This window comes from Puntigrus tetrazona, chromosome 21, assembly GCF_018831695.1.
Source record: "Puntigrus tetrazona isolate hp1 chromosome 21, ASM1883169v1, whole genome shotgun sequence".
Classification (NCBI taxonomy): Eukaryota; Metazoa; Chordata; class Actinopteri; order Cypriniformes; family Cyprinidae; genus Puntigrus; species Puntigrus tetrazona.
Genome location: NC_056719.1, coordinates 14,908,903 through 14,922,163, shown reverse-complemented (window position 1 = coordinate 14,922,163; position 13,261 = coordinate 14,908,903). Strand labels below are relative to the sequence as shown.

Sequence of the window (13,261 nt, the reverse complement as noted above, 5' to 3'; positions counted from 1 at the left end):
ATGGTTCAGTTAGGACACTTAAGTCATTTTTAAGTAACATGCCTTAAGCCTGGCTCACACTACAGGATTTTTAGCCCGATTTAGCCTCGATTTTCCCCTCCCGAGAATTGGAGCAAAAATCTTGCCCAAGCACCTCCATCGGTCCCAATGTTCAACGCGGATTATCTGGTAATATAGAGCATTCCCCAATGGAGCTCTGCACCTCTGCACCTCACATCCGGGGCCGATTTGCAGATTTTTTTGTGGATTGACTTGCGCTGATGACTTGTTCAAACAAACAAAATAAATATAGTGCATTTGGATTTTACGCTGACTTCAGTAAGATCTTGTAGCGTGCCAAGCGCCACGATGTTGAAATCTTATAGTGTGTGCATGTTTAAGACTTGAAGAAAGATAATCTGCAAAGGCGTGTGTGCGCGATATTTCATAATCGGTAAGGATTTTAAAATCTGCGCAGTGTGAGCCCTGTTTCACACAAAAGCAGTACTGGTTTAATCTACATTTTAGTCTAAGGCTAGGCTTTATTCTATAAAACCGGGGGGTTAATGTGATGATATAATGCTACAAATAAATATATTTTTAAGTTATAGTGTCATATACACCTATTAGCAATAATAAGTCAAACTATCGGTAATGCGTGTCATTTAAACCTCATAATAAATAAAAATAACTCTAAAAGTAAATGGTGATTCCTTGTGTCGGCTCTCAGGAGGTTATCTTGGAGCACTGCTGGGTTATATATCCGACTAATTGAGGCTGAACGTGAAAATCCCATTAGGTCTATCTAATAGATTTAACATGTGTACTCGCCACCTGATAGCCGGAGGCTGCATTACTGTACGATCATATGACTATGGTGCGAATTACAGGATGGGGGGTTGGGGCTTATGACCCCCTCTAGAGTAAGTTAAGACAAAAGGTTGGGGCTGGGAGTGCATAAACATTTTAAATCTACATCGGTTAAGTGTCCACAGCTCGGTCTGAATGAAACATATCAGTAATATATCACCGCATGCATCATTAAAAGCGGGTCGTACTGCCTGAGCGTGCCAATTTAAACACATTCATAAGGTGCATGGGCATAACACACAATGCATAACAAAACTTCTCACAATTAAACGTTATATCGGCTTACTTTGCATGTTGTTAAATCTCACATTAGGTTACGAGAGGACGATCTGGGCAGTAAAGATGAACAGGTGTTTCACGTCATGGCTGTTGATATAACCTGGATTCTCAGCAAGGCCGGAGCACCGTGTTTGATGAATCAGAAGCCAAGACGGGAACTATTCATTTCATAATTTAAAATAGTGGAGATCTGTAAACAATGTAAACAGTAAAAAAAGAAAACACAAAAATTACAGCAGCAATAATAATCAAAACGGGATGCATATAAATAGGCAAATAATTTTTTAGCCTAACGGAAATTCCATTGAACGAATTGTACAAAATGCAGCCTATATATCAAAATATGACAACTGGCCCTGACATCTACATAAATATGCAATGTTTAAATCTTAGTTTTGGACGTTAAAAATATGAATAAATAAATGCATTCGGGACTTTTGCCTCAAACCTTGTAGTTAGTGAGACGCAACCGTTGTGACAACTAGCCCCGCCATACGTGCTGCGCGAACTTCGAATGGACGCACGGAGCTGCCGTCTCTCCGGTGACTGTGATTGGTCAGCACCTGCTCACCTCCTTCATCCAAACTGACACGAGTTGGAGGAAATATAGGCAGCATCCATCCCCCCGATCCTCACTACGCGTCTGCGCTGCTCCCTCCGCCGCGTGCGCTTCATTCTCTCACGGTAATGCCACAGTGATCCGACAATACTCGCAGTTTTAGACAGCGTTATCATCACCGTCACGAGACATGCGTGTGCCACTGACTATAGGAGTGTTTATATTGTTTTTGGCGGTGCGGCGAACACACGCGACTGATTCCAGCGGCGCTCATGACACCTCGCAAGAGAAATCACTGAACATCCAGAAGAGAAGACTCTCTCTGCAGAACACAGGTAGGTCGTAATAGGGTTTTTTTTTTTTTTTTTTGCGCAGTGCATGCAACGGAAATCAACGGTGGAAGGTAAAGGCGCGAAGCTGACCGTTTGCATTAAAGCTGCATCAAACTTTTGACTTGTGCGTGGTATCAAACAACTTATCTCCAGATCGGTTAACACGACATTAAAATGCGTTTTCATCCTACTTAATCAAATGTCACGGGGGGTTTTCGTTGCAATAAATATAATACATGCGTTTTCACACCGTTGCAAAAACGTTATCATGGCGTTGTCACGTAACAACGTTTTGGGAACCTCGTCCAAATTAGTACATGTCATTAAAATGTATTTATTTAAATCCTGAAAAAATGAATAAACACAAAAATAAACGTAGTTATAGCAAATGGTGAGATTTTAGTGTTGACTTTAAATATATAAATTTTTATTAAAGTATATTAGTTGTTTGCTATGTACTCTGAATAACCGTCATATTACTATCGCTATATTATTATTTTTTTTTTTCGAATTCTTTGCTTGACTGTGGTTTACCTACATATACGTGTTATAATGGATTTGTGGGGGTTTTTGGTAAATGTAGTTGCCTACCTCAGAAAATGTCCTCCTATCAGAATCCACGTGCGCGCGCTGCTCTTTCGCGCCAGAAATTTTGTCAAGTGAGCTCATTGTAACAGTATGTTCTGGTGACAAAGTTGAAATACATTTGGAACGTTATTTGTCAACTTTTAGAACTTGAATGTAGCCTCCATAATTGCCATTGTTTTCAGTTGTCGTTTTTTTTTTATTATTTTAAAAAAATAAGTAGACAGTGTTGCAAAATGTGTAACGTTCTACTATAAGGGCCTAAGGCCTAGGAATATTTACTGCCATAAAGCTGTATATTACATATAGTGAATCTAAATTTGGAACATTGCTTTTCAAACCTTACCAAAATCCACAAAGATATGCGGTGTCACAAACAAATCTCTATATGTCAAACATACTAACATTATTTTGAAATTCTCGCAGTCTTTCGAACATTATCCTTTTTATATGAGATTTTATACCCACTGAGACTTTTTTAATAATAAAAGTCATTTTAAGTTTGTTTGAAATTTAAATAAAAAATATTTTTGATCATATCCATACAAATTAACACTTAAAATTGATCACAGAAAAAAATTGTGTAAAAAAGGAGTAAAAAAATAATTAGTTAACACATATGTTGGAAAAACTGTAAACGAACAATACGTAATAAGTAATTTTACTGTAAAATCATGGCAATTGTTTTTGCAAGTAAAAACTATGCCTTTTCACATATGGTTTTTTAAAATAATTTTGTTTATTTTTATTTTTGTAATCAGTAATGCACATTAGGGTGTTTTGTGTTACATTTTCTGTTCCTTAAGGATTGTTTATGGCATTATTTTTTTAGTACTGTATGTGTGCTACCCTGATGGTGTTTTATCTTTGTGTGTATAACCCTGAATATTAGCCATGTTTTATAAACAGGCCACTTACAAATAACTCAGTATCCGGCTTTCTATTGCACCACCTATATTATTACAGTGTCACCAGTATAATAAAAAAAGCAGATTTTGAATATTAAATTACGTATATTGACATTTTAAGTTATAAAATATACAGGCATCACTAAAGCCACTACTTTTTACTGTAAAGTTAACAGGATATATTTAACGGTGTTGACATGTAAAGCTGTAATGTGATGGCTTAAAGTTCTTGATCATTCTGCAGCGGAGATTCAGCAGTGTCTGGTGAATGCAGGTGATGTGGGCTGTGGGATGTTTGAGTGCTTCAACAACAACTCCTGCGAAATCCGTGGACTACACGACATCTGCATGACGTTCCTCCACAACGCTGGCAAATTTGACTCCCAGGTACGATCCTACCGGTTTCACTTATGTACTTAAATCCCAACGTGCATAATGCGCATTAATGCTATTTAGCACGGATTGGCATCTTGCATGCTTTTCACTGAGATCTTCAGCTCCTCGTCCTTGAGAGCTGGCAGTTTGCTCGCCATGTCCTTATCATTAGACATACTTGAGCTCAAAATCAGCTAAGGTGGCATTTTGTCATGAACTGCATGTGCTGACGACTCTGGCTTGATGAACGACTTACGCATCACCGCAGGGAAAATCGTTCATCAAAGATGCCCTCAAATGCATGGCCCATGGACTTCGCCACAAGTTCAGCTGCGTCAGCCGCAAGTGTCTGGCCGTGAAAGAGATGGTGTTCCAGCTGCAGCGAGAGTGCTACGTCAAACACAACCTCTGCTCTGCCGTGAGGGAGAACGTCAATGTCATGGTGGAGATGATCCACTTCAAGGACCTGTTTCCTAAAGGGTGAGTGCTTCAATATAGGGCTGTGTGATATTGACAAAAAATTATATCTTGGATTTCGCCACTAGCGATAATTCGATTTAGTTTTTTTGTGCTGATACATTGACCCTCATGTCATTCCAAACCTGGGAGACCTTCATTTATCTTCAGAACACAGATGACTATATTTCTCTGACAATATATGTTTCCCTGCATAGGTAGCAGTGCAACTTAAAAATGTTCCCGGGCTCAGAAACATAGTAGAATAGTTGAACCGTAATTTTACAACGCTACGAGAATACTTTTCGTGCACAAAGAAAACCAAAATAACGACTTTATTCAACAGTTCTTCTACTCCAAATCACGCTTTCCACCATTATCGAGAGTATCACAACATATCTAGGTCACCAACATCATTCGAATTCATTGCTTACGTACAGAGATACTCTCGATAAAGGCGGAAGACATGATTTTGAGGAGAAGAATTGTTGAATAAAGTCGTTATTTTGGTTTTCCTTGCATACAAAACGTATTTTCTCACACTCTCAGAAAAAAGTTCAAAATCTTTTGTATCTCTGCAGCTTTTGTAAAACTAATGGTTGAACCATTGACGTCACATGGACAATTCTTACTACTACTTATTTTTCGTTCCAAAGACGAAGGTCTTACAGGTTTGGAACGACACGAGGGTGAGTAATTAATGACAGAATTTAGATTTCGTCCCTTTAAGCCTCTCATATTCTGTGCAGCAGTTCAGTCACAGCAGAAATAGATTTAACATTGATAATTTACTTTTAATGGAAATGATCTTTTTTTCATGAAGAGATTATACTGTAGATTCCACCGTAAATTGATCTCTAGAGACATTTTTACCTTTATTTGAGTTAATGTATGAAATGCATGCATCATCTTTAAAGGTGTTGTGTCTACTTTTTGACCTTATTTAAAGGGTTACTACTCCCCAAAATAAAATGAATGTTCGTCTTGGAAAACAATTTAAGATATTTTAAATTAAAACCATGAGGCTTGTAATGAACATTGTCAAGGTCCAGAAAAGTATGAAAGACATCGTCAGAATTGACATTATAAAGCTTGAAAGAGCAAAGAGAATTTTTAATATAACTCAGATTTAATTCATCAATCATATACACCTAGAGGGTGAGGAAAACAAGAACTAATTTAAATTTTTGAGTGAACTAACCGTGGATATATACGTAGATGCCTCATTAGCGACTGTTTGTTGGGCCATTGTACGAAAGCCGTCCGCCATATTGTAGCGGTCTGGACTTGACATCATTCTCAATAGTAATCACTTAATATTTGAAAGATGCCACAATCCTGCACAGCCGATGGTCTGAGAACCCAACGGCTCTGTGTGAACGTCAAGTGGACCATTCCAAGATGGCGGACACGTCTACGCGCTTGAATGGGGCGCCTACACATGTCCATGGAACTACCCCTTTAAAGCAGGAAGGACTCTAATTGGATGGTTACTTATCATTTTGAAAGCAATTCAAATGATATCGTTCCTCTGTGCCATCATAATTGTAATTCATGTGTCTTTCTTGATGTGAACGGATCTTTCGCTTTTCTAACCGTCTCCTCTCCTTCACCGAAAGGCCCCACGTGGAGTTAGTGAACATCCTGCTGGGATGCGGCGAGGAGGTGCGCGTCGCCATCGCCCGCCGAATACGAACTCAGTGCGAGCAGAACTGGGGAGCTCTGTGCGGGAGTCTGAGTCTCTGTGCCCTCGGAAAAACGGAGAACCAGGCCGGTTCCACCCTCGCCCCCGTCCCAGACATCACCACCCCACCGGGAGCCAGCGGCAACTCCCTCCCTCCCGCCAGCCCGCATCTCCCCGAGGCCGATGGCGAAACGGTCTGGACGCTCACAGAAGATGAAAATCAGTCCTCAGGTCCTCAAGACAACGCCTCCGATACCGAAAAAGAGCTAAAGAGGTCTCTGAATGCCACCAAGAGGAGGTGAAGGGAAGCGGGTTCTCAGTGCCTTCAGCCCACACGTCCAGAAAGGCTCAAGGACAAATAAGCTGCGGTCTCCAGTGCTCCTGTAAGAGCACCAGCGACGACAGGGTATTTCAATGTGACGTTACATTTAGAGCTCATTGTGTTGGTTTTTGTAGGTCATTCTGTGAGAACACGGACTGGTACGATATTCGATAGGAGTCTCAACAATTTCGCAATGTTTCAGTGGCGTTTCACCCTTCGTAGATGTGTTTGTAGATTGTGGACTAAGTGCATTCCTCAGACTGCAGACTCTCCAGAATGCTTAAAGGGAGTCCGACAGGCTGCAATTCTGAATAGCATTATTACAAAAACCGGGCCTTGTGTTTTGTGATGACATCATTCCATCTGCTCAGTACTCGTCTGCGTTGAAGAAAGGCCGTTTGGGTGAACATCACGGAAACATGCCCGGGTCACATTTCACCCCAAAAGAAAATGTAAAAAAAATTACACTACTGTTCCAAAGTAAGAGGTCAATCACTTTCTTTAAGAAATGAACACTTATTCTGTAAGGTGCTGATATAGCGTTAGAATTTAAATTTCGAATTACATTTCTGATAAATGCTGCTCTTTTGAACTTTCCAGTCATCGAAGAGTGCTAAAAATGTATCATGGTTTCCACAAAAATAATAAGCACAATAAGAATGAACGTCGTCATTATTTCGTTGAAATAGCATTTTAATTTTTGCAACATTTCAAATGTCGCCATTGATCTCGTTATTGCTGAATACATAATTTCTTTTTAATTGTAAAGTTTCCAATGGTGTCGAGCGTCACTAAGAAATCTTCCTTGAGTAGAAAATTAAGCAGCATTTATTATAATTTTCTTTTAATCTTGCGACTCCGAAGACTTGAGTAATTTGGCTTTTCCATCACAAAAATACATTATATTCTAAAATATATTAATAATAATAATTTTTAAATATTTTACATTATTATTTTTTTACTCTAGTTTTGAATATTCAGGACCATTAAATGTTTTGAACTGTGGCATTATTATTATCATGGCATTAAAACACGCTGTAAATCTCTAACATTAAGTCAGTACAAAAAAATCCAGTGATTTAAATCTACTCTCCTTTAATCGGTTTCGTTTGATTTGGGGTGAAATACGGACCTGGACGTGTTACTGACGGGTTTGGTGACTGTTTTTGAACACAGGTAAAGCCTCAGCAGCAGATATAAGCTCTTATATGCCACGTGCTTCATGCAGTACACTCAGGTGTGTTCACTGCAGCGTTGCAACGCGACATATCTAATATGTAATATCAGATTTCATATTTTTCTTGCTTCGAATTTAGAATAGACATTTTTCATACACAACAAAAACCTATGCCTTTCTTGATAGATCGCAGTTACATACACAAACATTTTAAAATATGACACAATATGCAGATCTTTGATTTTGGACCTACCTCATCTCTGTAACATGCACCTGTACTGAAATACTGTATAATATATTTCATAAAACATGTTAGAATGTGTCCCATATTTTCACAAGACAATGCCTAGACTCACTCCCCTCTGTTTTAGCGCGTTTCTTGTAGATATTTTACGTTATTATTTTTTTTATTTAAACTAATTTCTTCAAATGTATGCATGAAGCGTATCTTGCGGATTTTCAGGACAGGTTCATTTCAGCCACTATAGAGTGCTGGTTAGTCATTTTATATACATGCTTGTACTATTTATTTTTTATTTTATTTTTGTTTTTGTTAACTATTTACTTTTTTTATTATTTCAAAGTAATCAGATGTATTCATTGGAGGAAAAAAAGTTTTTTCCACAATAAATTAACCTTGTATCCAATTTTTGGCCCCGTGGATTCAAAACATACACAAATCGAACAGCTTCTGAAAAGGTCATAAAGAAAATATACTGCCATGAAACCAAGTGCGGCATGACCACGTTGTTTGTTTTGTGCAACACACACACACACACACAGGATCATTTCAACATACTGCTGTATCACAGCAAAACGTAAGAGCAAAGACTTCTACTGCAACAGAAGAAAAGCTTGGTGTAATTAATATAAGATACATTTTAGGCCTGCATTGTTGGAATAAAATCTGCATAATTAAAATGTTGTTTCTGAAAGAAGTCTTATTAATCTGAAATATTATTGCAATTTAAAATGAATGTGTTTTGTTTTAATGTCATTTATCCCTGTGATGCAAAGCTGAATCTCCAGTGTCACATGATCCTCGAGAAATCGTTGCAATATGTCGACTGTTATTTTCGGGACTTCTTTCAAAAACATTCAAAATCATTCCAAACTTTCGAGCGGTTTTATAAATGAATAAGGGACAAAACTGATAAAGTTCTTCATGAAGTCACACACTTTTTCGACTAAGGGTGAAACAGAGATGCTGCACCCCCTAGTGGCTGATTCCACTGAAGAACATGAGACTGCTCCAGACTAAATCACGCTTTGAGATTTTTAATATAGAAAAACAATTCATGTTGTAGAGCTTCCGCAATCCGCAGAGTCAGAAGTGTAAAGGAACATTATGTTTTTAATCTCATATATTCTCATCAATTAAGGCTGAACTGTTGCTCAGCTGTTTTTTTGCTGCTTAATATTTAACCATGATACACTACCATTATTATTATTTATTTTTTATTAATTTACAAATGATGTATATACTGTCAGTTTTCATTGAAAGAAAAAATGTGTGTGTGTGTATATATATATATATATATATATATATATATATATATATATATACACACACATACATACATATGCATATATATACACACATATATATATATATATATATATATATATATATATATATATATACATACATTATATATATATATATATATATATATATACACACACATACATATGCATATATATACACACATATATACATATATGCATATATATATATATACATACATTATATATATATATATATATATATATATATATATATATATATATATATATATATATATACGAGCTTAAACGACTTCTTTCTTTAAAATAAAAACAAAATAGCGTCAATGAAACATAACCTTCAGTTAATATGCAAAAATGTTATTACAGTAGTTCATAAGGCACAAACATCAGGTTATTGGGATATCACAGAACTAGCCTGAGATCCAATATTTGTTTATTATACAAACAACTACACCGATTAAAAAACATACTAGTGAATAAGCAAAAGCAATTATTAAGACCAATATAGCAAATCGTACAAAGTGCATTAATTCCTTCCTGAATTTCTATTTAGTGATCGTGATAACTGAGATTTTATAACAGCTCTTCAATACCCTCCCTTATTGTGTCCCCAGAGAAAGCTTGTCATCGTCTTCCTGGCGGTTAACTGACGGCAAACCCCTCATTTCGAAAAGAACTGCCGGCTCTGAGAACTGTGGGTCCGGTCGGGCTTTATGGAAAGCAGCGTTAAGTTGACACAGATCCCTTTTTACGCTAAATGAAGGGAAAGAGTCTCTTTTTCAGGATGTAGAGCACTGTAGCCAGAAACAGAGCAAGAGCTAAAAAGATCAGCAGTTTGTCGGTCAGTTCACGCCGATTATATTTCAGGATAAGTTTTCGCCCCAAGTGAATGGTTCCCGTCATGGCCTTAAACTCTTCATTCGTCTCCAGCACAGTCCTTGAGGATGCGGCTGGAAACAGAGCGAGTGGAGAAGATAAACTTCATCACGAGATCATAGAAAAGTCAGAACCACGAGGTTAGAGACACGACTGTATTTGTATTTAGCGTAGTTAACGATTTCATTTGGATCATTTTGTTTTATTTTTTCATAATTTTAGTTATTTTTTGCACCCTCAGATTCCAGCATTTATTCAGCAAATCTTAAAAATTACCCTTATGGCTGGGTTTGTGGTCAAGGGTCACATATACAGTAACATTTTATACACCGAAGGACGGGAGGATAGATAGATAGATAGATAGATAGATAGATAGATAGATAGATAGATAGATAGATAGATAGATAGAAGCACAAATGCGATACTGAAAACTGGAACAATGATGCTGAAAATCAGCTTTGTTTCAAAGAAATACATTTTACATTCATTTTATTTAAAATTATTTTTTACAGTATTACTGTTTTCAACGTATTTTTATTCATAGATTAAATGCTTCCTTGTCGAGTGTAAGTGACTTCTTTCAGAAACTTTAGAAAATCTTACCCACCCAAAGCGTCACTGCGTTTGGTTTGCTTGCTTTTTAAATATGTATTAATTAATTCGTGCATCCTAATCATTTTGAACAGATTATGGTTCGTTTTAATTATTTTTGTTCTAATTACTGTTTATTTTTATTGCTATTAGTACATTTTTTTTTACACTAATTAGATTTCTTCATCTCGTTATGACCTACATATGAATTCTGTCACATTCTTACTCATATCTGCAAACTTTTCCTTTAATAAATTTGTGTTATGGTTTTTTACCCAGACTTCCGATGGTCTCCTCGCTCTGCTGCACCTGCTGGGCCATCATCCGGCTGATGCTCATCAGACTCTCTGTGATGTCACTGGATGTCTGCACCAAACTCTCTTTAGTGGCCTTCCTGCAACCACAGCCAGATCAATTTAGCAAATATAACTCAGGACAGAGTTGAGAAGTAAACACTATCCATTTCAAGGTGCTGCATGTAGGATCGACACAGATTGGTTAAGCCAGGAATCGCAAAGATAAAATAATCGCAGGCGGGTTTTTTCACCCGGCCCCTCCTACTCAGACTTGACGCACACGCCGGTTGCCAGATTCCCGCTCAGACCCCTTTCGTTTGCCAGCTTCCACGACTGAAATGAATTACGCAGTTTTCCGTCACCTGGCAACCCGGGGTCCCCAAACACGATTGGGTAAACTGGCGGTGGGCGGGGTTTCACAAACCAAAACAGAGGCTGACATTCTGGGCTGGAATGCACTTTTTCTGCAAACATATTGTGGTATTTTTCGCTTTAGTAGAGTCAAAATCCTACATACAGCACCTTTAAATGCATAAATCTGCATTTGTTTCGTCTTTTTTTAATATTAGGTGGTCTTAACTACTATGTACTTACATCAGTGCACTTATGATGTTCATATTGTATCGCAAAACACGTTTGCCGCTATTGAGATTGAATGCGGGTAAGTTTAGGACAGGTTTAGTGGTAGGTTTAAAGGTGGTCAAGGAGTAAGAGATGGCAATTATAGTTATAATGATTCTTTTTCAGGCCACTTAATATAAAGAGCTTTTTTTGGTTTTATATATTATAGAAAGGCTGAAATGTCAATCACTGATTTGAACGTGACTGGCTTGAGAGCAGCTGTAAAGCAGCGTGTTTTACCTTTGTCTAACCGGATCACCTCCTTGAAGCAGTTCGTCCTTCTCCAGGTTGTCAATGGCCAGCTTGCAGGCCAGATTTGCCTTCCTCCACGCCATCTGGTTACTAAACACGGGAGTAGTGATGATATTGCAATTCAACATAATCAAAAAAAAAAAAGATAAGGCAATGCATTCGTATTCTAACCTTAACATCTGCTTCCGATGGCCTTCCGTCTCACTCAAGATCGCTTGTTTATCAGTCTCTCGGTCTTGTTCTTTTGCCATCTGTTCCATGTCCTATCAAAAAGTTCGGGTTCAGCGTTATCTGCAATGCTAACCCTGTAAAGCCTAACTTATTGAACCTTAAAACAAAAAGTATTTTATGTTACAACTGGTTTTTTATGATTCGTGTAGTGCGAAAACCAATTTTTCAAGTCCAAGTGAAGCAAAATATGCAGTCCGGGGTAGATGTTGTTATTTATATGTCAAACGCGTAAGAAAAATTCTATATCTAATCTATAAATGCTTAGTTTTACATTCAAAGCTCTGTAGTTTTAATTGGAGGGCACACATATAATGCAGTGAAATACAATGATGACCGATACAAATAAATGCAAAAATCTTTTGCATCATATCTAACAAATCTTAACATTATTTAAAAAATGGATAAATAAACCTAAGCTCCTTCAGTCCAGTAGATGTTGTTTACCATGAAATATTGATAACAACATAAGTTATTTATACATTTCAAAATAGTTAAAGATCAAATACCTGCAGAATGCAAATATCTCAGTTGTAATCATTATACCAGCATGATGGATATTAACTGTCCATCACAAAACGAAATCAGGCTAAAACGAATAGTTTAGCCATAACAACAAATTTTGCACTTATCGTGTTTCTGAGAATTGTTAAAAACTGTGTTAGAAACATTAACCTTTTTTTATCTATATGGTCACATGAAATGTCGAATGTACCTGAATCCTCTGTCTTAACTGGCTGAACTTTTCCTTCACTGTAGAGTTCAGATCCAAAAGCACCGCCTGCGGCCCGCAGCACTCTCTTATGTCCTGACACGAGAAAAAAAACCTCTTATTATTTTGTTTCCACTTCATGCTGACGCGGACACAATTATGGCCAAATCTTTGTATTACCGCGGTCAACTTGTTGGACAAACCTTACAGTAAGAACTGTAGCAGATACATTAATATAAAAAACAAAGTCTACCTGAATAAGAGCCTTGATTTCAAGATCATATTTAATAATCTCTTGCCCACAAATTCGTACATGTACATCAGAGGAGGACGCCATGTTTGTTGTGATACGACACGTCAGAAGGTCCAAACTTCAGTGCATTTTCAAATCGCCTTTCTGTATAAATATATATAAATATAAATATATATATATAAATATAAATAAATAATATATATATATATATATATATATATATATATATATATATATATATATATATATATATATATACACATATATATATATATACACATATACATATATATATATAAACATATATATATATATATATATATATATATATATATATATATATATATATATATATATATATATATATATATATATA

General features: G+C 36.8%; 2 protein-coding genes across 2 annotated transcripts; one reads left to right on the top strand and one right to left on the bottom strand.

The window, feature by feature from the left end:
• Nucleotides 1-1,609: 1,609 nt before the first annotated feature.
• stc2b (stanniocalcin 2b) lies at nucleotides 1,610-9,075 on the top strand. Its single transcript, XM_043222105.1, has 4 exons — nucleotides 1,610-2,022; nucleotides 3,757-3,899; nucleotides 4,156-4,367; nucleotides 5,963-9,075. The coding sequence occupies exons 1-4, from the start codon at nucleotides 1,878-1,880 to the stop codon at nucleotides 6,327-6,329; spliced, it is 867 nt and encodes a 288-aa protein (XP_043078040.1). The 5' UTR covers nucleotides 1,610-1,877; the 3' UTR covers nucleotides 6,330-9,075.
• A 262-nt stretch (nucleotides 9,076-9,337) lies between these two features.
• Nucleotides 9,338-13,012, bottom strand: bnip1b (BCL2 interacting protein 1b). The gene is made up of 6 exons (XM_043220836.1): nucleotides 12,886-13,012; nucleotides 12,636-12,728; nucleotides 11,864-11,955; nucleotides 11,681-11,782; nucleotides 10,799-10,917; nucleotides 9,338-10,006 (listed from the first exon to the last, which is right to left on the bottom strand). Exons 1-6 carry the CDS (start codon nucleotides 12,967-12,969, stop codon nucleotides 9,810-9,812), a joined length of 687 nt encoding a protein of 228 aa, XP_043076771.1. The 5' UTR covers nucleotides 12,970-13,012; the 3' UTR covers nucleotides 9,338-9,809.
• Nucleotides 13,013-13,261: the final 249 nt, after the last annotated feature.

What these genes read in the sequence shown, in the direction of transcription:
- stc2b (XM_043222105.1), top strand. Translation starts at nt 1,878, where the DNA reads ATGCGTGTGCCACTGACTATAGGAGTGTTTATATTGTTTTTGGCGGTG. An exon ending in CTGGCAAATTTGACTCCCAG is followed by an intron (nt 3,900 to 4,155) that starts GTACGATCCTAC and finishes GCATCACCGCAG; the next exon opens with GGAAAATCGTTCATCAAAGA. An exon ending in AAGGACCTGTTTCCTAAAGG is followed by an intron (nt 4,368 to 5,962) that starts GTGAGTGCTTCA and finishes CTTCACCGAAAG; the next exon opens with GCCCCACGTGGAGTTAGTGA.
- bnip1b (XM_043220836.1), bottom strand. Translation starts at nt 12,969, where the DNA reads ATGGCGTCCTCCTCTGATGTACATGTACGAATTTGTGGGCAAGAGATT. An exon ending in CATCGGAAGCAGATGTTAAG is followed by an intron (nt 11,783 to 11,863) that starts GTTAGAATACGA and finishes TCCCGTGTTTAG; the next exon opens with TAACCAGATGGCGTGGAGGA. An exon ending in GGAGACCATCGGAAGTCTGG is followed by an intron (nt 10,007 to 10,798) that starts GTAAAAAACCAT and finishes CTCTGTTTCCAG; the next exon opens with CCGCATCCTCAAGGACTGTG.